The sequence below is a fragment of the Hemiscyllium ocellatum genome, chromosome 45, assembly GCF_020745735.1.
Source record: "Hemiscyllium ocellatum isolate sHemOce1 chromosome 45, sHemOce1.pat.X.cur, whole genome shotgun sequence".
NCBI lineage: Eukaryota > Metazoa > Chordata > Chondrichthyes > Orectolobiformes > Hemiscylliidae > Hemiscyllium > Hemiscyllium ocellatum.
The window spans coordinates 24544853-24568015 of NC_083445.1; the positions used below are offsets into that span (position 1 = coordinate 24544853).

The 23163-nt window shown below is 46.0% G+C and overlaps 1 protein-coding gene across 10 annotated transcripts in view; it reads left to right on the forward strand.

Annotated features, from left to right (window-relative positions):
* The window catches only part of LOC132835946 (uncharacterized), a 147088-nt gene that overhangs the window by 115862 nt on the left and 8063 nt on the right, over positions 1 to 23163 (forward strand). For 6 of the 10 annotated variants that reach the window (XM_060855084.1, XM_060855083.1, XM_060855085.1 and 3 more), the window contains 3 exons: positions 11493 to 11567; positions 13196 to 13267; positions 22746 to 22820. The exons of 1 other annotated variant lie outside the window; for it this stretch is intronic. In XM_060855084.1, the coding sequence (XP_060711067.1) occupies positions 11493 to 11567; positions 13196 to 13267; positions 22746 to 22820 (222 nt within the window). The remainder of the gene's footprint in view (positions 1 to 11492; positions 11568 to 13195; positions 13268 to 22745; positions 22821 to 23163) is intronic. 3 more of the 10 variants (XM_060855089.1, XM_060855086.1, XM_060855091.1) reach the window with 3 other exon arrangements.

Below are 23163 nucleotides of genomic sequence, written 5' to 3' on the forward strand. Positions count from 1 at the left end.
TGACTACTCCCTTTCATTATACAGGTCACTTCTAAAACATTACCACTTTGGCCTGAAGTCTCATCTGTTTACATAGAAACAAAAGGTCTCTCAAAATTCTTTTCATCTCAATACCAAACTAGACTGATTGGTGCCCAGCCCGGTTTATTACCCCTCTGAAAAAAAATCAAGGACAGCCTCTCCTTGAGCCAAGGAACAGCTTTTAGGAAAAAAGGACGAGCTTTGTGACACATAATAACCTTGATATATCTGTTCCAGCCCAGGGAGTTATCTGTATTGATGCTTCCCAGAATTTCCAGCACATCAACTTCCATAATATCTATCTGTTCAAGCCTATTAACCTGGTCCACAATGTTCTCACTTTCAACAATGTCTCCCTCTCTCTAGTGAATACTGAAGCAAAAATCTCATTTAGGGCCTCCCCTACCTCTTCAGACTCCAGATACAAGTTCCCTCCACTATCCTTCATCAACCCTACCCACTCTCTGATCATTCTCTTGATTCCTCATGTACATGTAAGACGCGTTTAGGTTTTCCTTGATCCTTTCTGCCAAGGCTTTTTCATGCCCCATCCTGGCTCTCGGGTAAAAAATGAGGTCTGCAGATACTGGAGATCACAGTTGAAAATGTGTTGCTGGTTAAAGCACAGCAGGTCAGGCAGCATCCAAGGAATAGGAAATTCGACGTTTCGGGCATAAAGCCCTTCATCAGGAATGAGGAGAGGGTGCCAGGCAGGCTAAGATAAAAGGTAGGGAGGAGGGACTTGGGGGAGGGGCGATGGAGATGTGATAGGTGGAAGGAGGTCAAGGTGAGGGTGATAGGCTGGAGTGGGGTGGGGGCGGAGAGGTTAGGAAGAAGATTGCAGGTTAGGAGGGCGGTGCTGAGTTGAGGGAACCGACTGAGACAAGGTGGGGGAGGGGAAATGAGGAAACTGGAGAAATCTGAGTTCATCCCTTGTGGTTGGAGGTTTCCCAGGCGGAAGATGAGGCGCTCTTCCTCCAACCATCGTGTTGTTATGTTTTGCCGGTGGAGGAGTCCAAGGACCTGCATGTCCTCGGTGGAGTGGGAGGGAGAGTTAAAGTGTTGAGCCACGGGGTGGTTGGGTTGGTTGGTCCGGGCGTCCCTGAGGTGTTCTCTGAAGCGTTCTGCAAGTAAGCGGCCCGTCTCCCCGATGTACAGGAGGCCACATCGGGTGCAGCGGATGCACTAGATGATGTGTGTGGAGGTACAGGTGAACTTGAGGCGGATATGGAAGGATCCCTTGGGGCCTTGGAGGGAAGTGAGGGCGGAGGTGTGGGCGCAAGTTTTACATTTCCTGCGGTTGCAGGGGAAGGTGCCGGGAGTGGAGGTTGGGTTGGTGGGGGGTGTGGACCTGACGAGGGAGTCACGAAGGGAGTGGTCTTTGCGGAACGCTGATAGGGGAGGGGATGGAAATATATCCCTGGTGGTGGGGTCCGTTTGGAGGTGGCGGAAATGACGGCGGATGATACGTTGTATACGGAGGTTGGTGGGGTGGTAGGTGAGAACCAGTGGGGTTCTGTCTTGGTGGCGGTTGGAGGAGTGGGGCTCAAGGGCGGAGGAGCGGGAAGTGGAGGAGATGAGGTGGAGGGCATCGTCGATCACGTTTGGGGGGAATCTGCGGTCCTTGAAGAAGGAGGCCATCTGGGCTGTGTGGTGTTGGAACTGGTCCTCCTGGGAGCAGATGCGGCGGAGACGAAGGAATTGGGAATATGGGATGGAGTTTTTACAGGGGGTAGGGTGGGAGGAGGTAGTCCAGATAGCTGTGGGAGTCAGTCGGTTTACAGTAGATGTCTGTGTTGAGTCAGTCGCCTGAGATAGAAATGGAAAGGTCTAGGAAGGGGAGGGAGGAGTCTGAGACAATCCAGGTGAATTTGAGGTCGGGATGGAAGGTGTGAGTAAAGTTGCTGAACTGTTCAACCTCCTCGTGGGAGCACGAGGCAGCGCCGATACAGTCAGCGATGTAGCGGAGGAAAAGGTGGGGGGTGGTGCCAGTGTAGTTGCGGAAGATGGACTGTTCCACATATCCTACGAAGAGACAGGCATAGCTGGGGCCCATGCGGGTGCCCATGGCAACTCCTTTAGTTTGGAGGAAGTGGGAGGATTGAAAGGAGAAGTTATTCAGGGTGAGGACCAGTTCAGTCAGTCGAAGGAGGGTGTCAGTAGAAGGGTACTGGTTGGTGCGGCGGGAAAGGAAGAAGCGGAGGGCTTTGAGTCCTTCGTGATGGGGGATGGAGGTGTACAGGGACTGGATGTCCATCGTGAAAATAAGGCGTTGGGGACCGGGGAAGCGAAAATCCTGGAGGAGGTGCAGGGCGTGGGTGGTGTCCCGAATGTAGGTGGGGAGTTCTTGGACTAAAGGGGACAGAACCGTGTCAAGGTATGCGGAGATGAGTTCGGTGGGGCAGGAGCAGGCTGAGACAATGGGTCGGCCAGGGCATTCAGGTTTGTGGATTTTGGGCAGGAGGTAGAAACTGGCGGTGCGGGGTTGTGGGACTATGAGGTTGGAGGCGGTGGATGGGAGATCCCCTGAGGTGATGAGGTTATGGATGGTCTGGGAGACAATGGTTTGGTGGTGGGAGGTGGGGTCGAGGTCGAGGGGGCGATAAAAGGAGGTGTCCGCGAGTTGGCGTTTGGCCTCAGCGGTATAAAGGTCGGTGCGCCAAACTACTACCGCGCCTCCCTTGTCTGCCAGTTTGATGGTGAGGTTGGGATTGGAGCGGAGGGAGTGGATGGCTGCACGTTCTGAGGGTGAGAGGTTGGAGTGGGTAAGAGGGGTGGACAGGTTGAGTCGGTTAATGTCGTGGCGGCAGTTGGCTATAAATAGATCGAGGGCGGGTAAGAGGCCATCACAGGGTGTCCAGGTGGATGGGGTGCGTTGGAGGCGGGAGAAGGGGTCGTCAGAGGGTGGGCGGGAGTCTTGGTTGTGAAAGTAGGCACGGAGGCGAAGGCGGTGGAAGAATTGTACAACATCTCGCCACGTGTTGAACTCATTGATTCCAGGGCATAGGGGAATGAAGGTGAGGCCTCTGCTGAGGACTGATCTTTCATCCTCAGAGAGGGGGAGGTCTGGAGGGATGGTGAAAATCCGGCAAGGCTGGGAGCTAGGACCTGGTGTTGGACTGGAGCTGGGGGTGGGGACGGGGTTAGGGGCGGGGACAGAGGTCGATGTAGGGGCGGAGTTAGACGTGGTGACATTGCTCGGTGTGGGGGCGGGGTCATGCGTCGTGATGGATGCCCCGGCCGACCCATTGTCTCAGCCTGCTCCTGCCCCACCGAACTCATCTCCGCATACTTTGACACGGTTCTGTCCCCTTTAGTCCAAGAACTCCCCACCTACGTTCGGGACACCACCCACGCCCTGCACCTCCTCCAGGATTTTCGCTTCCCCGGTCCCCAACGCCTTATTTTCACGATGGACATCCAGTCCCTGTACACCTCCATCCCCCATCACGAAGGACTCAAAGCTCTCCGCTTCTTCCTTTCCCGCCGCACTAACCAGTACCCTTCCACTGACACCCTCCTTCAACTGACTGAACTGGTCCTCACCCTGAATAACTTCTCTTTTCAATCCTCCCACTTCCTCCAAACTAAAGGAGTTGCCATGGGCACCCGCATGGGCCCCAGCTATGCCTGTCTCTTCGTAGGATATGTGGAACAGTCCATCTTCCGCAACTACACTGGCACCACCCCCCACCTTTTCCTCCGCTACATCGCTGACTGTATCGGCGCTGCCTCGTGCTCCCACGAGGAGGTTGAACAGTTCAGCAACTTTACTCACACCTTCCATCCCGACCTCAAATTCACCTGGACTGTCTCAGACTCCTCCCTCCCCTTCCTAGACCTTTCCATTTCTATCTCAGGTGACCGACTCAACACAGACATCTACTATAAACCGACTGACTCCCACAGCTATCTGGACTACACCTCCTCCCACCCTGCCCCCTGTAAAAACTCCATCCCATATTCTCAATTCCTTTGTCTCCGCCGCATCTGCTCCCAGGAGGACCAGTTCCAACACCGCACAGCCCAGATGGCCTCCTTCTTCAAGGACCGCAGATTCCCCCCAAACGTGATCGACGATGCCCTCCACCGCATCTCCTCCACTTCCCGCTCCTCCGCCCTTGAGCCCCGCTCCTCCAACCGCCACCAAGACAGAACCCCACTGGTTCTCACCTACCACCCCACCAACCTCCGTATACAACGTATCATCCGCCGTCATTTCCGCCACCTCCAAACGGACCCCACCACCAGGGATATATTTCCCTCCCCTCCCCTATCAGCGTTCCGCAAAGACCACTCCCTTCGTGACTCCCTCGTCAGGTCCACACCCCCCACCAACCCAACCTCCACTCCCGGCACCTTCCCCTGCAACCGCAGGAAATGTAAAACTTGCGCCCACACCTCCTCCCTCACTTCCCTCCAAGGCCCCAAGGGATCCTTCCATATCCGCCACAAGTTCACCTGTACCTCCACACACATCATCTATTGCATCCGCTGCACCCGATGTGGCCTCCTGTACATCGGGGAGACGGGCCACTTACTTGCAGAACGCTTCAGAGAACACCTCAGGGACGCCCGGACCAACCAACCCAACCACCCCGTGGCTCAACACTTTAACTCTCCCTCCCACTCCACCGAGGACATGCAGGTCCTTGGACTCCTCCACTGGCAAAACATAACAACACGACGGTTGGAGGAAGAGCGCCTCATCTTCCACCTGGGAGCCCTCCAACCACAAGGGATGAACTCAGATTTCTCCAGTTTCCTCATTTCCCCTCCCCCCACCTTGTCTCAGTCGGTTCCCTCAACTCAGCACCGCCCTCCTAACCTGCAATCTTCTTCCTAACCTCTCCGCCCCCACCCCAGTCCAGCCTATCACCCTCACCTTGACCTCCTTCCACCTATCACATCTCCATCGTCCCTCCCCCAAGTCCCTCCTCCCTACCTTTTATCTTAGCCTGCCTGGCACCCTCTCCTCATTCCTGATGAAGGGCTTATGCCCGAAACGTCGAATTTCCTATTCCTTGGATGCTGCCTGATCTGCTGTGCTTTAACCAGCAACACGTTTTCAACCATCCTGGCTCTCCTCAGTCCATTTTTGAGTTCTTGCCTAGCTACCCTATAATGCTCAAAAGCTGTGCCAGATCCTTGTTTCCTCTACCTTAAATAAGTTTCCTTCTTCCTTTCGACGAGAACCTCCTCTGCTTTTGTCATCCAAGACTCCTTTACTGTTTCTTACCTGTCTCAGTGGGACAAAGTTATCGAACACTCACAACAAGTGCTCCTTAAACAGCCTCAACATTTCTGTTGTGCATTTCCCAAAGAACAATTGTTTCCAATTTATACTCCACAGCTCCTGTCAAACAGCAGTATAATTGACCACAACATCGTAGATCCAAATACTGATCCATACTCTAAGTTCATCATTCTTATTCCTGACACTCCTTGCATTGAAACAAACACACACATTAATTCATCCCTTTACTCTATCAACTGTGTATTCTTCCTGAAAGACTCTGCATTCTATTTCTGCCTGTTCAACAACCACCCATTCCTCTGATCTGTAGCTCTGGTTCCCATCCCCTGCCAAACTAGTTTAAACCCTCTTGAAGTGCTTTAGCAAATCTCGTGTCCAGGATACTGGTGCCCATGCAGTTAAAATGTAACCTGTACTTCATGTACAGGTCCCACCTTCCCCAGAAGGTACCTCAATAATCCACGTATCTAACGCCCTCCCTCTTGCACCAGTCCTGCTCCCATGTGTTTAACTGCACTAGCATGTGTCACCGGTAGCAATACTGAGATTGCTACTCTGCTTGTCCTGCTTTTTAGCCTCCAGCCTAAGTCCCTGAAGTCACTTTTTAGATCCTCATCCCTCTTCCTACCTGTGTCACTGGTGCCAATGTGCATCACAACTTCTGGCAGCTCACCCTCCCCCTTCAGAATCTTGTAGACTCTATCAGAGACATCCTGTACCCTGGCACTTGGGAGGCAGCATACCTTCTGGGAGTCCCGTTCGTGATCACAGAATCTCCTGTCCGTTCCTCTAACTATTGAGTCTCCTACCACTAGCACTTTTCTATTTTCCCCCATTCCCTTCTGAGCCACAGAGCCAGGCTCAGTGCCAGAGACCTGACCACTCTGGCTTTCCCTTGGTAGGTGATCCACCATGGCAGTAACTAAAACGGTATACTTACTATTGAGGGGAACAGCCACAGGAGATGCCTGCACTGTCTGCCTGTTCCCTTTTTTAAGATTAGATTACTTACAGTGTGGAAACAGGCCCTTCGGCCCAACAAGTCCACACCGACTCTCCAAAGAGCAACCCACCCAGACCCATTCCCCTACATTTAACCTTTCACCTAACACAATGGGCAATTTAGCATGGCCAATTTGCCTAACCTGCATATTTTTGGACTTGGGAAGAAACCTGAGCACCTGGAGGCTGGAATCGGACCTGGGACCCTGGTGTTGTGAGGCAGCAGTTCTAACCACTGTGCCGCCCACAATTTCCATTTCCTGACTGTAATCCATCTATCTTTTTCCTGTACCTGAGGTGTGACTACCTCCCTGTAACTCCTCTCAATTACCCCTTCAGCCTCCCAAATCTAAAAAAAGTGAGGTTGGATGCAATTTCTCTGGATTTCAGTCTCTGAAATAGATAGTATTAGGAAAGACACTGAAACTTTGTTTTGTTTGTGTTTTAAGACCATTCTACATATTTCTATTTTAGACACAGCAGGCAAACAGGTCCTTTGGCCCAACTCATCAATGCTGATCAGGTTTCCTAAATTGAGCTAGTCCCATTTTCATCCAGCTACAGTTCCCTAACGCAGTTTCTGAGGAGCTGGAGTTGGATGCACTTTCCACAGATGAAGTCAGTGAGGACTTTAGTGGTGACCCTTACCTCCCACATTCTACAGGAGAAGCATGCAGCTGCCCTATCATCCATTCCCACTGTGCTGAATTCCCGAAGAGACTGTTGAAAATAAACTAGTAACCTTACCGAATTGGCGCACAGAACATTTTTTTTTTGGTTAGAGGAGGAATGAGTCTATTTGGGTCATGTTTTGGGTAAAGCAACCGGCCAAATACCCCACTTACTCAGCAGTCCTGTGTCTGCACCTGCTCAGCGTGCACGCCACCTATTCGCGAGGTAAGTTATTGAAAGATTAATTTAACTTCCCGGCAACCCCTGATCCTTGCTCTCACCGCTTCCGCTGCTACTGCAAAAATGAAGGCGGCTGATTAGATTAGACTTACAGTGTGGAAACAGGCCCTTCGGCCCAACAAGTCCACACCGACCCGCCGAAGCGCAACCCACCCCTACATTTACCCCTTACCTAACACTACGGGCAATTTAGCTTGGCCAATTCACCTGACCCGCACATCTTTGTGACTGTGGGAGGAAACCGGAGCACCCGGAGGAAACCCACGCAGACACGGGGAGAACGTGCAAACTCCACACAGTCAGTCGCCTGAGTCGGGAATTGAACCCGGGTCTACAGGCGCTGTGAGGCAGCAGTGCTAACCACTGTGCCACCGTGCCGCCCATCCCACGAGGTAAGTTTTTAAAGGAGGAAATTGTGGGCCATAGAAAAGAGGAATAGTCAAGGTCTTTTCCCCAGGGCAAGGGAGTCCAAAACGAGAGGGCATAAGTTTAAGGTGAGAGGGGACCTGAAGAGCAACTACTTCACACAGAGGGTGGTGCATAAATAGAACAAACTGCCAGAGGAAGTGATAGAGGTGGGTACAGTTACAATATTTAAAAGAGATTTAGGTAGATATGTGAAAGGAAATGTTTAGAGGGCTATGGGCCAAATGTAGGAAAATGGGACTAGCTCAATTTAGGAAACCTGATCAGCATTGATGAGTTGGGCCAAAGGACCTGTTTGCCTGCTGTGTCTAAAATAGAAATATGCAGAATGGTCTTAAAACACAAACAAAACAAAACAGGTTCAGGTTCTTCTCACTCTGCCTCGGCTACGGGCTGTGTGTAATGCACAGTCGCATTATTCTTGTGCCCAGAGAATTTCATTCTCTTCTCCAGGTGGCAAAGACATTGAGGTGGCAACATCCATCGTGTCCATCTCAAATTCTGAGAAATCTTCAATGCTTGATGGAGCGGGAGAACCCACTGATTCTGATAGCTTTTCCTATTGCTCTGAGGAGCCAGACACATTTTGCTACCGCCCCATTTGCAGGTTCACAGCTTTCATACTGTTCACATGCTTGTTCAAGTCCGTCACATCTACTCAAATTTTGTATGTCATGGGGCCAGACCTCATATCGACAATGCCTCTTATCTTTGCAAGGCCATTCCCATGGTTCCAACTTCGCCCCTCCCCCCGAAATAAATTCTCTCTCCCACATGGCAGAGTCTTGTATCCAGCATTGGCCACCCTGATTCCATTTCACCCTCCCCACCAGATCTGGGAAGATCTGAGAATCTACCCATTCGGAACTTTGTTGAAGCTATCTTTGTAATTGCATGAGAGGTGGTCCTTTAATCAAAAAGAATCTGGGACTTTGGTATTTCGTGAATCACCGTGGCAGTGAGTGGCACGGTGGCACAGTGGTTAGCACTGCTGCCTCACAGTGCCAGAGACTCGGGTTCAATTCCCGCCTCAGGCAACTGACTGCGTGGAGTTTGCACATTCTGCCCGTGTCTGCTCTGGGTGTTTCCTCTGGGTGGCTCTGGTTTCCTCCCACAGTCCAAAGATGTGCAGGTTAGGTGAATTGGCCACGCTAAATTGCCCGTAGTGTTAGGTGTAGGGGAATAGATCCGGGTGGGTTGCGCTTTGGCAGGTCAGTGTGGACTTGTTGGGCCGAAGGGCCTGTTTCCACACTGTAAGTAATCTAATAAGCTGTTTCATTAAATCTGCCTTCAAAGTTTGGACTGCTTTTTCTACCAGACCACTGGATGAAGGATGGTGTGGAGCTGCCCTTGTATTTCCGACCGCATTCAACCTTAAGAAATACCCAGATTCCCTGTTAGTAAACAATGGCCTGTATCTGTGACCAACACATCCAAGAGTCCGTGTTTTTCTATCGTTATCCCCGTGTTTAACCAATGAACTCTGTACCTTCCAACCACTTTGAGTGGGCGTTCACAATGACTAAGAATATTGAACCCATGAAAGGACCTGCATAGTCAACATGTAATGGTTTAGGCAGCCATTCCCATGAATATGGTGGAACTGTTGGTGGTAATTTTTGTCCTTGTTGGCACTCTCGTCAATACCTCACCAATGCAGCTATTTCTGCATACAAGTCTGGCCACCAGACACAATATCTTATCAGCATCTTCATTTTGGAAACGCTCGCATGATCCTGGTGGAGTTCAGCCAATCTCTGGTGATGTCTTTGCTCGGGGTAATCACTCTTGCTCCCCATAATAAATTATGTCCTCCACTGTGATCTGGTCTGTCTGGGTCCAGAAGGCTTTCAGTTATGCTTGTGATAGCCCTTTGTTTCCCCCATTACGGTTATTAGTCTGTGATGTTGCTGAACGAACATAGAACACAAAGAACAACATAGTCAAGCAGAGAAAACACTAATAAGAGCTATAACTGTGATAGTATCTTCTCACAGAGATTAGTGCAATCCAGAACTTTCTCCCTGCTGTAATCCACCCCAAAACATTTGCTGCAGTTAATTGGAAAGTTGAAAACTCTGCTGACGGAATTTAGTTGATTTAAGGAACTTGGAATCAAGAGCACTATCCAGTAATAGCTTATAAGCATCTCATATAAATACTAACATCAAAGTATGTCAATACACAGGAAGATGGTGAATAGTGAAGGGAAGTTACTCACTAGATTTGAGCCAGAATGCAGGAAAGTTATGACACAGAATGTGTTATTTTTAACTGCAATTTTGAAATGAATTAGCAACCTGTGTGCTGCTGAGCACAGCAAATGGGTTTCATGTAAGGAATATTAATTTGGAATTTGTGGTCACACTTGATTGAATCCCTTTGCACAAGATGTTTCTTCTTTTTATAAGATCAATGCTAGTGTTTGCCTTTGAGGATGAGATGATGAAATATTACTTGTGCACTTTGGACTGTGGCTATATTGATACAGTGTAGTGCATTACTGGACCAGTAATCCAGAGGCCCTGGCTAATACTCTGATGGCATGGGTTCAAATCCCACCACCATGGCTGGTGAAGTTCAAATATAAATGATAACCTCTGGAGTTCTCAAGTCAGGGACTCTTGGGGTGAGGAACACTATCATTGCACCATTCGCTTCCCCATTCACCAACTATCCACTCCCCCATGAATCCCCATTCACTTTCCTTGATATCCTCTTTTCCAATTCATCCTAACCTTTTAGATGCTGTACCTCTGTCAATGTAACACTCCCTTGTAATCAGTTCAGGATTATTATTCTTCATTCCGAAGATAATACTTACTCCTCTGGTGCAGAATTCCATCTCAATTAATATTGATCTGTCCCCAGCCCATCACAATATTCCGGGTATGACAACAAGTTCAAAAAACTGCAAGGTTCGAGTTTACAGCTGCACAAACCTGAGTGACTGTTTGGAATGAAATCCCCATTACTCTCTGTATCACAATATGAAAAATTCATTATTGTAGCCAAGATCAGAATGTTGTGTCTATTTTGCTTGCACAGAAATTGACAGGGCTGAGTGAATCAGAGACTGATTTTGAAATGAATCCATAAGTTAAAGAACGGCATTGCACAATAGCCAGAAAACTTATCAAAATTCCAGCTGCTTCCCCTCAAAAACATTTCCCCTTGAATATATTCCCAATCTCATGAACCTCTTTTTATTGCCGATCAAAACTCTCTCCAGTTCCCCTCAAGACCCTTTCATATCCCTTCAAGCCTCCCGCTTTCACTCCTCAAAACTCCCACCATCTCCCCTCGAGCCTCCCTTCATCTCCATTAAAACCTGTTCCAAACCTCCTCCGTATCCCTTCAAGTTTATCTTCATCTGTCTCAAACCCTTCTCCAACTCCCCTCAATTCTTCCCCGCTACTTCTTCAAATCTTCCAATTCCTTTTCACACCACCTCCATCTCCTATGAATGATACACCACCCAATTTGCCCCTAAATCTCTCCTTGATTCTCCTGAAACTTCCGCATTACTCTCCCTCAAACTTCCCTCCATTTCCAATGAAGACCAGATGTCCAGCTCCTGGCCTCAGAACCGATCTGTTGGACTGGGATGGGGGTGGAGATTGTGGAGTCTGGGAGAACAATTAACAGCCAGTCTGAAACCCACGCACACAAAAGGACATTCCTGTTCATAAACTCACCTGCAAATGCCTCTATTTCAAGTCTAGTATGGTTGACCTTCAGAAGGTTTGAAAAATAGACCACGCTCCAAACTTATCTGTGTCTCTCTCTATGTCCATAGACGCTGCCAGATCTGCTGAATTTCTCCACCACTTAGTCTTTATTTTTGTTAGTTAATATTCTACTTTGCATTCAGTCACACAGATGTTCAGTGAGTTGAGAAACTTTGAGGTTATTATGAAGGTGGAACGAATATATGTGGAGAAGAAACGTGAGTGCTGCAGTCTGGAAGAAATTTTCTGTGTTTCAATTTGAAACATCATCCTGCACTTTCCCTGTAATTCCCCTAAAATTGAAACGAAGAGTTACCAAGTTAATTCAGTGGTGAAAGTCCTCGTTTGTGAATCACTGCAGTCTCTGTGGTGTGGGAACACCCATAATGCTGCTCGGGGCACAGGGGGGGTTTTGAACCAGCAGGAATGGTGGTAAAGTTTCAGGTCAAGATAGATTTGTTGAGTATGCAAAAGCAGGAGAGAAGTGGAGAGGCATAGTGAGAGAGTTCTAGAGCATAGAGCCTGGCAATTGAAGTCAAGGCCACTGATGATGAATCAACTATAATTGAGTATGTACATGAGGCTAGGATGAGATGAGAATAGGACATCAGAAGGTTGCAGGACTGGCGGAAAAGTCACATCCAACCTTAGGGAGAATTTTAAACTCAAAGTTTAAGAATTCCAGGCATGATGGGACATGGAGCCAGTTGATTGCTAAGTACATGGGTGGGTGCTAAGTAAATGGGACTTTGTACGTTTGTGGAGTGGAGGTATGGTGCCCTTTATGGCAGGTAGAATCTGGGAGGCCAGCCAGGATGAGAGTGGAGTCTGGAGAGATCAAAAGATGACAGGTTCAGCAGCAAGTGGGCTGAGACTAAGGCGGTACGGGCCATGCTGTGGAGAGGAAAGCTTTGGTGGTGGAGAGGATTTGCAGTCAGAGGCTCAGCTGATGTTCAAGTGACCACCGAGGCTGCAAAGGGTCTGGTTCAGCCCCGGAACTTTGATGCCTCAAGAAGTGACCTGTTGTTATCATCCGAAGCAGATTATATAGTACACATTATCGTGAGTTGAAGATCAAAGAGTAGTGAGCCTGTGGAATTCATTACCACAGGAAAGATGTATTCAAGAGGTGGCTAGATATAGCACTTGGAGCGAATGGGATCAAAGGTTATGGGGAGAAAGCAGGTTGTTAAGACGGTTCTACCGTCCCTGTGTTCGTTTCGGAGGAATGAGACACCGGGTCAGATTCTAAGAAACAGACCGCTTTATTCGAGAAAGAATCGAGTTACAGCAAGGTATCAGGCTTGCTGGAGAAGACGAGTTCTAATCCTTTGTTCCAAGTTGTCTATTCTTATACCCCCCCCCTTGTTCCTGCACCGTTCCCTTATTTGGTAATGGCCGGTTCTATAGTTTGTCATTGGCCCCAGTCTCTTATCAGTGTTCTAACATGCCTTATTCGGCTATCAGTTAGCTCAACTTGCTATGTACCAGATGGCCCCTTTGTTCTGTTTTTTCAAGTTTTACTGCTCTTTCAGTACTTTTCCACTGGTTCAGTTATCTTCCTCAGACCTCGTGTCTGTTTCCCCCTCTGGGGCCCACTGGCTACATCAGCCTGAGAGCTACTTCTACCTAACATTTTAATGTTACTTCTATCTCACACTCGCCTGAGTGCTACTTCTACCTAACAAGGTTTAGGCTATTGATTTGGAATGGTGATAAAGTTTGTGATTGTGATGAATGGCAGAGCAGGCTCGAAGGGCTGAATGGCCTCCTGCTGCTCCTATCTACTATGTTTCTATGAAGTGATTGAAACTTCCAAATAACTCCGATGTGCTTTATATCCCAGTTTCTCGACTGTCAGAAGAAATGCAAAACTCTCACACTGATTTCAGGATGAAGCTTTCACAGGTGAACAAGAGTAAGTAGTCAGTAAACGCAATGATGAGATGTTCCTTTAATTTAAAAATGCAGTGTTGTTTAGAGGGTCAGCTGTTGTTCCAGATGTTCAAAATTCACAAGTTCATGTTCAAAAAGGAGTATGTTTCTTTATCACTGTCCATCTATCAGCTTAGTTAAAAAGTGATAACACTTCAACATAGTTGATTGTGTGCTTTCTGACATATGGAAGAAAGAAATTAGAATGTTGGTGCAGTGGGATGAAAGGTTGGTCAGAAATGTTACTTGAACATTCAGAATGTTGCTAGAACCAAATGATCTATGAAAAGATAGAATCAGAATCAACCCAGGAGCAATCTAGGTCGAAGGCTACCAATCAAAGTGGGCGAGGAGCTTTGAATGATCAATGAGGGTTCTCAAGACCATCCACTTCATTAGCAGATCTGCAGAAATCCCATGAAATTTCCATGAAACATGGAAACTATTGAATTATTCAAGCCTGCTCTGCCATTGAATATGATAATGACTGATTCTCTCTCTCTCGAATATATTCAGTGAGTTGACTTCCACAATCTTCTATGGTAGAGAATTCCACAGTATTTTGAGTACTTTTTTTTATCATTCCAGTCTGAAATAGTGTACCCCATATCCTGAGACACTCCCCACACCCCGACCGTTCTAGTCTCCATAACCATGCAAAGTGTTCTCCCTGCATATAGCCTGTCCAGACCTTTTAGAATTTTATATGTTTCAATCAAATCCCCTCTCATCCTTCTAAATGCGAGCAAATACAGGCCCTGTTGAACCAATCTCTTCTCAGAGGACATTCCAACCATCCTTGGATCAAAGTTTGTGAGAAGTTTGTAGCTCGGGTACTCGTTGTTGTGGTTCTGTTCGCCGAGCTAGGAATTTGTATTGCAGACGTTTAATCCCCTGTCTCGCTGACATCCTCAGTGCTTGGGAGCCTCCTGTGAAGCACTTCTGTGATGTTTCCTCCACCAGACGAAAGATCACAGAAGTGCTTCACAGGAGGCTCCCAAGTACTGAGGATGTCACCTAGACAGGGGACGAAATGTCTGCAACACAAATTCCCAGCTCAGCGAACAGAACCACAACATCCTCGGATCAGCCTCATGGAACTCTGCTATACTTTCTCTGTGGCATTTGTATCCCTTTTTCGAAAAGGAAACCAAAACCTCACAATATACTCCAGGTGTGGTTTCACTAAAGCTGTGCAAAACTGCTGTAACACATCCTTACTTCTAAACTCAGAGTCCCGACAGTGTGGAAACAGGACATTTGACCCAACAAGTCCACTCCGACCCTCTGAAGAGTAACCCAGACCAACTCCCTACCCTATTACTTCACATTTCCCCTGACTAATGCACATAACCTACACATCCCTGAACACTATGGGCAATTTAGCAAGGCAAGTTCACCAAACCTAAATAACTTTGTCTTGTGGGAGGAAACCAGAGCACCTGGAGGAAATCCATGCAGGCATGGGGAGAATGTGCAAACTCCACACAGTCAGTCACCCGAGGCTGGAATCAAACTCAGGTCCCTGGTGCTGTGAGGCAGCAGTGCTAACCACTGAGCCACCGTACCCCGAAGATTTTTGTTAAGAATCTCTACTGTGTGGAAACAGGCACTTCAGCCCAATAATTGCTGGGCCCCTTGCTGAGATATTTGTATCATCGATAATCACAGGTGAGGTGCCAGAAGACTGGAGGTTGGCTAACATGGTGCCACTGTTTAAGAAGGGCAATAAAGACAAGCCAGGAAACTATAGACCGGTGAGCTGACCTCGGTGGTGGGCAAGTTGTTGGAGGGAATTCTGAGGGACAGGATGTGCATATATTTGGAAAGGCAAAGACTGATTCGGGATAGTCAACATGGCTTTGTGCGTGGGAAATCATTTCTCTCAAACTTGATTGAGTTTTTTGAAGAAGTAACAAAGATGATTGATGAGGGCAGAGCAGTAGATGTGATCTATATGGACTTCAGTAAGACGTTCGACAAGATTTCCCCATGGGAGACTGATTAGCAAGGTTAGATCTGATGGAATACAGGGAGAACTCATCATTTAGATACAGAACTGGCTCAAAGTTAGAAGACAGAGGGTGGTGGTGGAGGGTTGTTTTTCAGGCTGGAGGTCTGTGACCAGTGGAGTGCCACAAGGATCGGTGCTGGGTCTTCTACTTTTTGTCATTTACATAAATGATTTGGATGCGAGCATAAGAGGTACAGTTAGTAAGTTTGCAGATGACACCAAAATTGGAGATGTAATAGACAGTGAAGAGAGTTACTTTAGATTACAACAGGATCTGGACCAGATGGGCCAATAGGCTGAGAAATGGCAGATGGAGTTTACTTCAGATAAATGCGAGGCGCTGCGTTTTGGGAAAGCATATCTTAGCAGGAGTTATACATTTAATGGTAAGGTCCTAGGGAGTGTTGCTGAACAAAGAGACCTTGGAGTGCAGGTTCATAGCTCCTTGAAAGTGGAGTCGCAGGTAGATAGAATAGTGAAGAAAGCGTTTGGTATGCTTTCCTTTATTGGTCAGAGTATTGAGTACAGGAGTTGCGGCTGTACAGGACATTGGTTAGGCCACTGTTGGAATATTGAGTGCAATTCTGGTCTCCTTCCTATCAGAAAGATGTTGTGAAACTTGAAAGGGTTCAGCAAAGATTTACAAGGATGTTGCCAGGGTGGGAGGATCTGAGCTACAGGGAGATGCTGAACAGGCTGGGCTGTTTTCACTGGAGCGTTGGAGGCTGAGGGGTGACCTTACAGAGGTTTACAAAATTATGAAGGGCATGGATAGGATAAATAGACAAAGTCTTTTCCCTGGGTTGGGGGAGTCCAGAACTAGAGGGCATAGGTTTAGAGTGAGAGGGGAATGATATAAAAGAGACCTAAGGGGCAACTTTTGACGCAGAGTGTGGTACGTGTATGGAATGTGCTGCCAGAGGATGTGATGGAGGCTGGTACAATTGCAACATTTAAGAGACATTTAGATGGGTATATGAATAGGAAGGGTTTGGAGGGATATGGGCCGGGTGCTGGCAGGTGGGACTAGATTGGGTTGGGATATGTGGTTGGCATGGACGGTTTGGACTGAAGGGTCTGTTTCCATGCTGGATATCTCTATGACTCTATGACTAAGTTCAAGTATCCTAACCAGACCCATTCCCCTGCATTTACCCCTGACTCATGCACTTAACCTAAACATCCCTGAACAGTATGGGCAATTTAGCAAGGCCAATTCACCTAATCTGCACATCTTTGGATTGGGGGAGGAAACCCATGCAGACATGGGTGCAAACTCCACACAGACAGTCGCCCAAAGCTGGAATCGAACCTGGGTCTCTGATGCTGTGAGGCAGCACTGAGCCACTGTGAAATTAGGACTAGAACCAATCGATTAAATCTTATTTTCAGTCAGTAGTTTGGTATACATAAACGTAAGGCAGAACGTCTAAAGTGTGCTGACCATTTCTGAGATTTAGAATTCCAAATGCCTGCATTGCTTAAAGTTCACTTACAAAGAAGTTTGACAAACACCCAAATTTACAGCTAAAATTAGGCATTAAAGGACTTTCTGCTTTCTTTTAAGAAAGGTCTGTCTCAGGCTCAGCTGCCGTCTTGTGTGAAGATTTATTTAGGGGCATGTTTCACTCAGCAAGGAGGCCTAACTGCATACAAATTTCAACCAGGCTATCGGGAACTGTGAAATCTGCAAGTTCTCATCAGTATCATTGTGGCTGCTGTCCTGAGACAGATATATATCTCCTGATGTAACTGCATTGCTTGGATTTATTCAAGCCTTCTAATTACTGTGCTTGTAACATTGCCAGGGTTGAAAATCAAACTGAGAGCAGGGCCAGAATGATTGTGAGCTTTACTTAATTGAAAATAGAAATAGCACTGAAACTCATACTCAGAATGCTAGAAAATTAAACATTGGAAATTGAAACTGTCCCAACTTCACCCACTTCTCGTGAATTAAAAATCATGCTTTGGCACTTAAATCCACCAGCCATACACAGTAACTTCTAAATCCTCCACTGCTGTAAACTTGCCTGTAAAATTGACCAAAACAACGAGACTTTCAACTTCAGTATTACAAATGTGTGGTCAAAGATTTTCATCTTGCACTCACAAGACAAGTCACAGGCATATTAATAAATGCTGGCAAATTCCAATAAATGCTGGGCCAGCCAGTGGTGCCCTGTCCCACAACTGAATTTTAAAAATATGGAAAGGTGCAACATCGTGTACCGAATGAGAACAGAATGCTGATTGGTTGGGAATGGACTGGTAGAAGTGTTGCCATGAAGAATGCACCACTTAGATGATGACTGACAGTTTACAGTCAAGCTAGTTCAGATTTCAGGCAGCAGATGCAGAAGCTTGAACACACGCATCAGGCAAGTTCAGGAACAGCTTCTTCCGGCAATGATGAATGGACTCTCTAACTCCAAATAATGTTGATCTTGCCTGATGCATGCCCTGTATGACTTAACCTGTATGCCTCTGTCTGTTTTTCTTTTCTCACCCTATGGTCTTTACATCCTTGTTACTATGATCTGCCTGTACTGCTTGTGAACAAAGCTTTTCACTGTACTTACGGACACATGACGATAAATCAAATCAATCAATCAAACCAGACTGCCCAACTTTGATTGGTTAAGGCAGTTCCCTGAAGAATTAACCAGGGAAAGGTTGTGCCCATTTTGTTGCATTAAAACAGGTGCAGTCTGTCTGCAAAGAAGAAGGCACAATTTGGTAACGTGTAGCTTCCAGTACACAAGTCTACCTAACAATCTGAAATTATCAATGTAATTTTAGCAAATTATAAATTATGAAATGGCATTTTCTCTTTTCATTCTTACCCCTTGTCTTAATGAATGCAAAATGTAAGGCCTTTTTACAACAATTCTACGGCATCAAATGACTATTTATTATAAATCCCTGTCCCATTGCTCTTGCAGTCTCATTTCTTGTCTTTGTATGCCTAAAGGTAACTAATTGCTATGTTAAAGCTATGCCAGTTTTTGTGCTTTTCCAAATCCTTTCTGCCTGAAAGATCATTCTGACCTTCAATCACTTCCTTCAACATGATTTGGAGATGCCGGTGTTGCACTGGGGTGTACAAAGTTAAAAATCACACAACACCAGGTTATAGTCCAATAGGTTTAATTGGAAGCACACTAGCTTTCGGAGCGACGCTCCTTCATCAGGTGATATCACCTGGTGTTGTGTGACATTAACTTCCTTCAACTTGAACTTTGATTTCTGAGTCAACTTTTTTTTGGGAATGTAGGGAGATATCCCCTTCTCCTGCCCTGTCATTGCAGCACCCACACTCTGAACATATGATTTTTTATTCAATACCGGCTATTTGTGTATTTATGTATAGATGCTTTAGTAAGTGCTAATATTATTGAAAAAAACTTTCATAGCAATGTCTCACAGTTAGACAGTTGGAAAAATAAAGCTCATTATCTGAAGAGCAGTGAAGTTTGTTTCCTTGCCCATATTTATTCCTTGAGCATCAACACTGAAGGCAGATTATTGCGTCTTTTGTCATGTTCTGTTCTATCCCACAAGGGAAAACACCTTTTCAGTACCTACCATGTCAAACCTCGCAATATTTCATATATTTCAACAAGATCACCTAACATCCTTTGAATTCCAATGAATGCAGGCCCAACCTGTCGTCATCACCTCCAGAAGGCATTTAATAAATCAGATGTTTTCAGGGCTGTGGAAAAGGATCAGCGGAATCTAATTAGCTGAGTTACACTTTCAGAGTCAGCATGGATATGATGGTCTGAATGGCTTTCTGTGCTTATAACCAAGCAATGACTTTGTAATTCTATGACAAGTTACCATACTTAAGATAATTAGAAAAACTGACATGGTGGCATATTTTGGAGTTTGGAACAAAATATTTGGGATAAAGGGTATCTAGTCTGAATGGTGAAGTGTGACATCAGGTGCCTCATCTTTTAATGATTCAAGGAATGTAGATTTATATCCGTCCACAAACTTTTCATGATTCCTGAACCTGTTCATGCACAGCACAGTGGCAACATGAGGGCTATTCTCCACATAGTGTCATGTCAGAAAGATGTTCTGTCTCCCACACAAATGGGATATAATTCCAGGGCCATTACAATGCCAGGTATGTGGGGCGCACATCCAAATGACTGCCAGCTCATATCAGTAGAAGGACAAATGCAAGGAAATACCACCATCTGTAAGCGCCCCCACAATGCACCATGCAGTTATCCTGGATTTTTAAAAATATTTGTTCATTGGATAAGGACATTGCTGGCTAGGCCAGCATGTGTTGCCCATCCCTAATTGTTCAGAAGACAGACAGAGTTAACCCCATTGCTGTGGGTCTGGAGTCGCACGTAGGCCAGACCAGGTAAGGATGGCAGATTTACTTCCCCAAAGGGCATTAATGAACCAGATGGTTATTTACGACAATCGACAGTGGTCTCATGGTCACCATGAAATGATCTTTGCGTTCCAGATTTTTATTGAATTCCAGTTCCACCATCAGCCATGGTGGAATGCAAACTATACCCTAGAACATTAGCATGAGGTGCTGAATTGCTAGTCCACTGACATCAGCACATTCTTCCCAGATTTTGCTGTTCATTCAGTGTTGCTGCGTAAAAGTCCTGGAATTCCCTCCCTAACGGCACTGTGGGTGCACCTTAGGGTTATGTGATAACCCTCAGGTTAAATCAACACCAGTTTCTCTCTTATGAGAGAGCAACCCAGTAGTTTTCTGGGATAGTGACAACTTTACCTTTACCATATGGCACTGTAGTGGTTCAAAAGGACAGCTGACTACTTCCTTCAAGGCAATTAGGGGTGTCAAATTATAGGAAAGATATGAATGTAGTGAAGAGAGTTCAGAAGCGATCTGCACAAATGGTTCCACGAACAAGAAACTTCAGTAATGAGAATAGATTTGTGAAATTGGGACTATTCTCCTTAGAGAGATGAAAGCCAAGAGGAGATTTGATAAAGTTTTTCAAAATCAAGAGTAGGCTGGAATGAGTAAATAGGGAGAAGCTGTTCCTACTCATAACAAGAACAAGAGGACATAGATTTAAAGTGATATTCAAACAAAAACATGAGGAGAAATGTTTTCACACAGCGAGTAGTTAGGGTATGAAATGCACTGCTTGGAACTGTGGTGAAGGTAGCTTCAACTGAGGCATTCAAGAGGGCATTGAATGGTTATTTGGATAGCTTAGTGTGAAAGGGTATGGGGAAGTAGCAGGAGATTGGCACTGGATAATGATGCTCATTTGAAGAATCAGAGCAGTCATGATGAACCAAATGCCCTCTTGCACTTCCTTGCCAATGTTTTAAATATGTGTGCCGTCTTTATAAACTGATATTTAGATAATTAGGTGCCCTCTGGTCCTGGCTGTTTTTGGTGCTTCTGGAGAATAGCCACACCATCACAAGTGTGCATTTGACTGGGTTCAGAAAACCTTGTGTGAATAGATGAGTCACAGTTAGCTAATGAGAAGTTTCAGGGGACAAGGTTGCAGTTGAGAGTAGAGCAGAGTTTTAGCTCCACCCCTTGTCTCCCTCCAAGACCTGTCTTTGAACTTTCATGACACTTTTCCCAACATAGAGATCATGTGTATTGGTGCTTTTAACTATTTCCGATTCTCCTTGTCTCCTTTCACTTCACTAAACTATCAGGTTCCCCCAGCCACAATTCCAGATAAATATTTTCCTCATTCTTCCTGTATTTTATAACTTCCCCTCCCACCAGTTTATTTACCTCATCTCTGAAATTCACTGTCCATTTGTCCACATTTGGCAAGAACTTGTGTATCTCTCCATAAGCACCTTCTAAAGTGACCACTTCCTTCTCGGAGTTCAAGGGATATAAAATATGTGGGAATGTACCATTTGCCTAGCCTCTCATCACACTAACATGGAAGTATGTCATCATTTCTTCACTGTCACTGGATTAGAATCCTGGAATTACCTCCCCAGCAGCATTTTGAGGAGGTAACATAGGTGATCGATGAGAGTAGAGCAGTAGGTATTGTCTACATCAATTTTCATAAAGCTTTCAACAAGGTTCCTCATTTGCTCATCCAGAAGGCTAAGATGCATGAGATCCACGATGACTTCACCACATGGATTCAGAATTGCCCTACCCATAAAAGGCAGAGGGTAATGATGGTGCGTTTCAGGCTGGATGACCATGACTAGTGGTTTTCCAGAGGGATCTGTACTGGGACCTCTGCTGTTTGTGATGTATATAAATGACTTGGAAGAAAATTTCGATGCGTGGATCAGTAAGTTTGTAGATGATACAATGATTGGGAGAATTAAGGATAGTACAGAGGGTTGTCAGAAGGTTACAGCGAGATATAAATCAGTTGCAGATTTGGGCGGAGATGGAGTTCAATCTGGGTAAGTGAGAGACGCTGCACTTTAGGAGATCAAATGTTAAGGAAAAGTGTACAGTTAATGGCAGGACCCCAAACAGCATTGATGTCTGGAGGTATCTTGGCGTTCAAGTCCATAGCTCCGTGAAAGTGGCTACTCCAATAGATAGGGTGGTAAAGAAAGCATATGGCATGCTTGCCCTTATTGATTGGGGAATTGAGAACAAGAGACAGAATAACACGTTGCAGCTTTATAAAGCTTTGGTTAAGCCACACTTAGGGTTTGCATTCAATTCCAGTTGCCACATTACAGGAAAGATGTGGAGGCTTTGGACAGGATGCAGCAGAGGTTTACCAGGATGCTGCCTGGAATGGAGGGTATAAGCTACAAGGAGAGGCTAGAAAAACTCAAGTTATTTTCTCTGTAGCGGCAGAGGCTGAGGGGAGACTTGACAGAAATCCATAAAATTATGAGATGCATGGATAGGTAGTATGGAGTTCAGAGGACATGTGAGGGGCAGGGTTTTTTTTACACATAAAGTGGTACGAGTCTGGAACATGCTATCGGGGTGATGGTGGAGGCAGAAATGATAGAAGCATTTATGGGACTTTTAGATAAGCACATAACTATGCAAGGAATGGAGAGATAGGGACCAAGAGCATGCAGAATGGATTAGTTTAATTTGGCGGCATGTTCGGTGTAACATCTTGGGTTGACAGGCCTGTTACTGTGCTACACAGTTCTACGTCTGTCTACAGCACTTGCACTGCAGTGATTCAAGAAGAAAACTGACTACCACTTTCTCAAGGGCAACTAGGGATGGGCAATAAATGTTTCCCTAGCCAGCAATTTTGACAAGCTGTGAATGATTTTTTTTTAATGTTCAGCATGGCTCCACCTCTTCACTTAATCACAACCTTCAGAACAAAATGGACTTTTGGCTCTTGCTTAACATAAAATATGTGCTCACATGTGACTCTTACCTGAAAGTAGAGTAATAGGCTAAACACATCAGGCTGGTATGAGAACTAATTCCTCATTTCACTTTTAGCTGTACAGACATTCGATGAAATAAGGCATGCACAGACTGATTTCAAGATGGAATATTGTCAGCTGAAGACAAACAGTGAGTGGATTTAAAGCCTGAAACATCACTTTATCTCCTCATCCAGAAATGCTTTGCAGAGAGTTGAATTAAAGCAGTCTCGAGCCTGATGCAGTCTTGTGGATGCAGTGAGGTTAAACTGAAATATATGTCCCATTATCACAGGAAAAGTTCATAGAGGAGACCATCTCCTTGAAGGCTTGAGAGATCTGGAGGAGAATTACCAAAAGTTCATTGATTGAGATGTCATTGGTGTTGCATGAGGTTATTGCACATCATAATGCAATGATAGTCCCATCATTAGAAACTCTCCAATGCACAGAAGGAAATAAAAGATTGTTCCCTCAAACAATTATTTCTATTC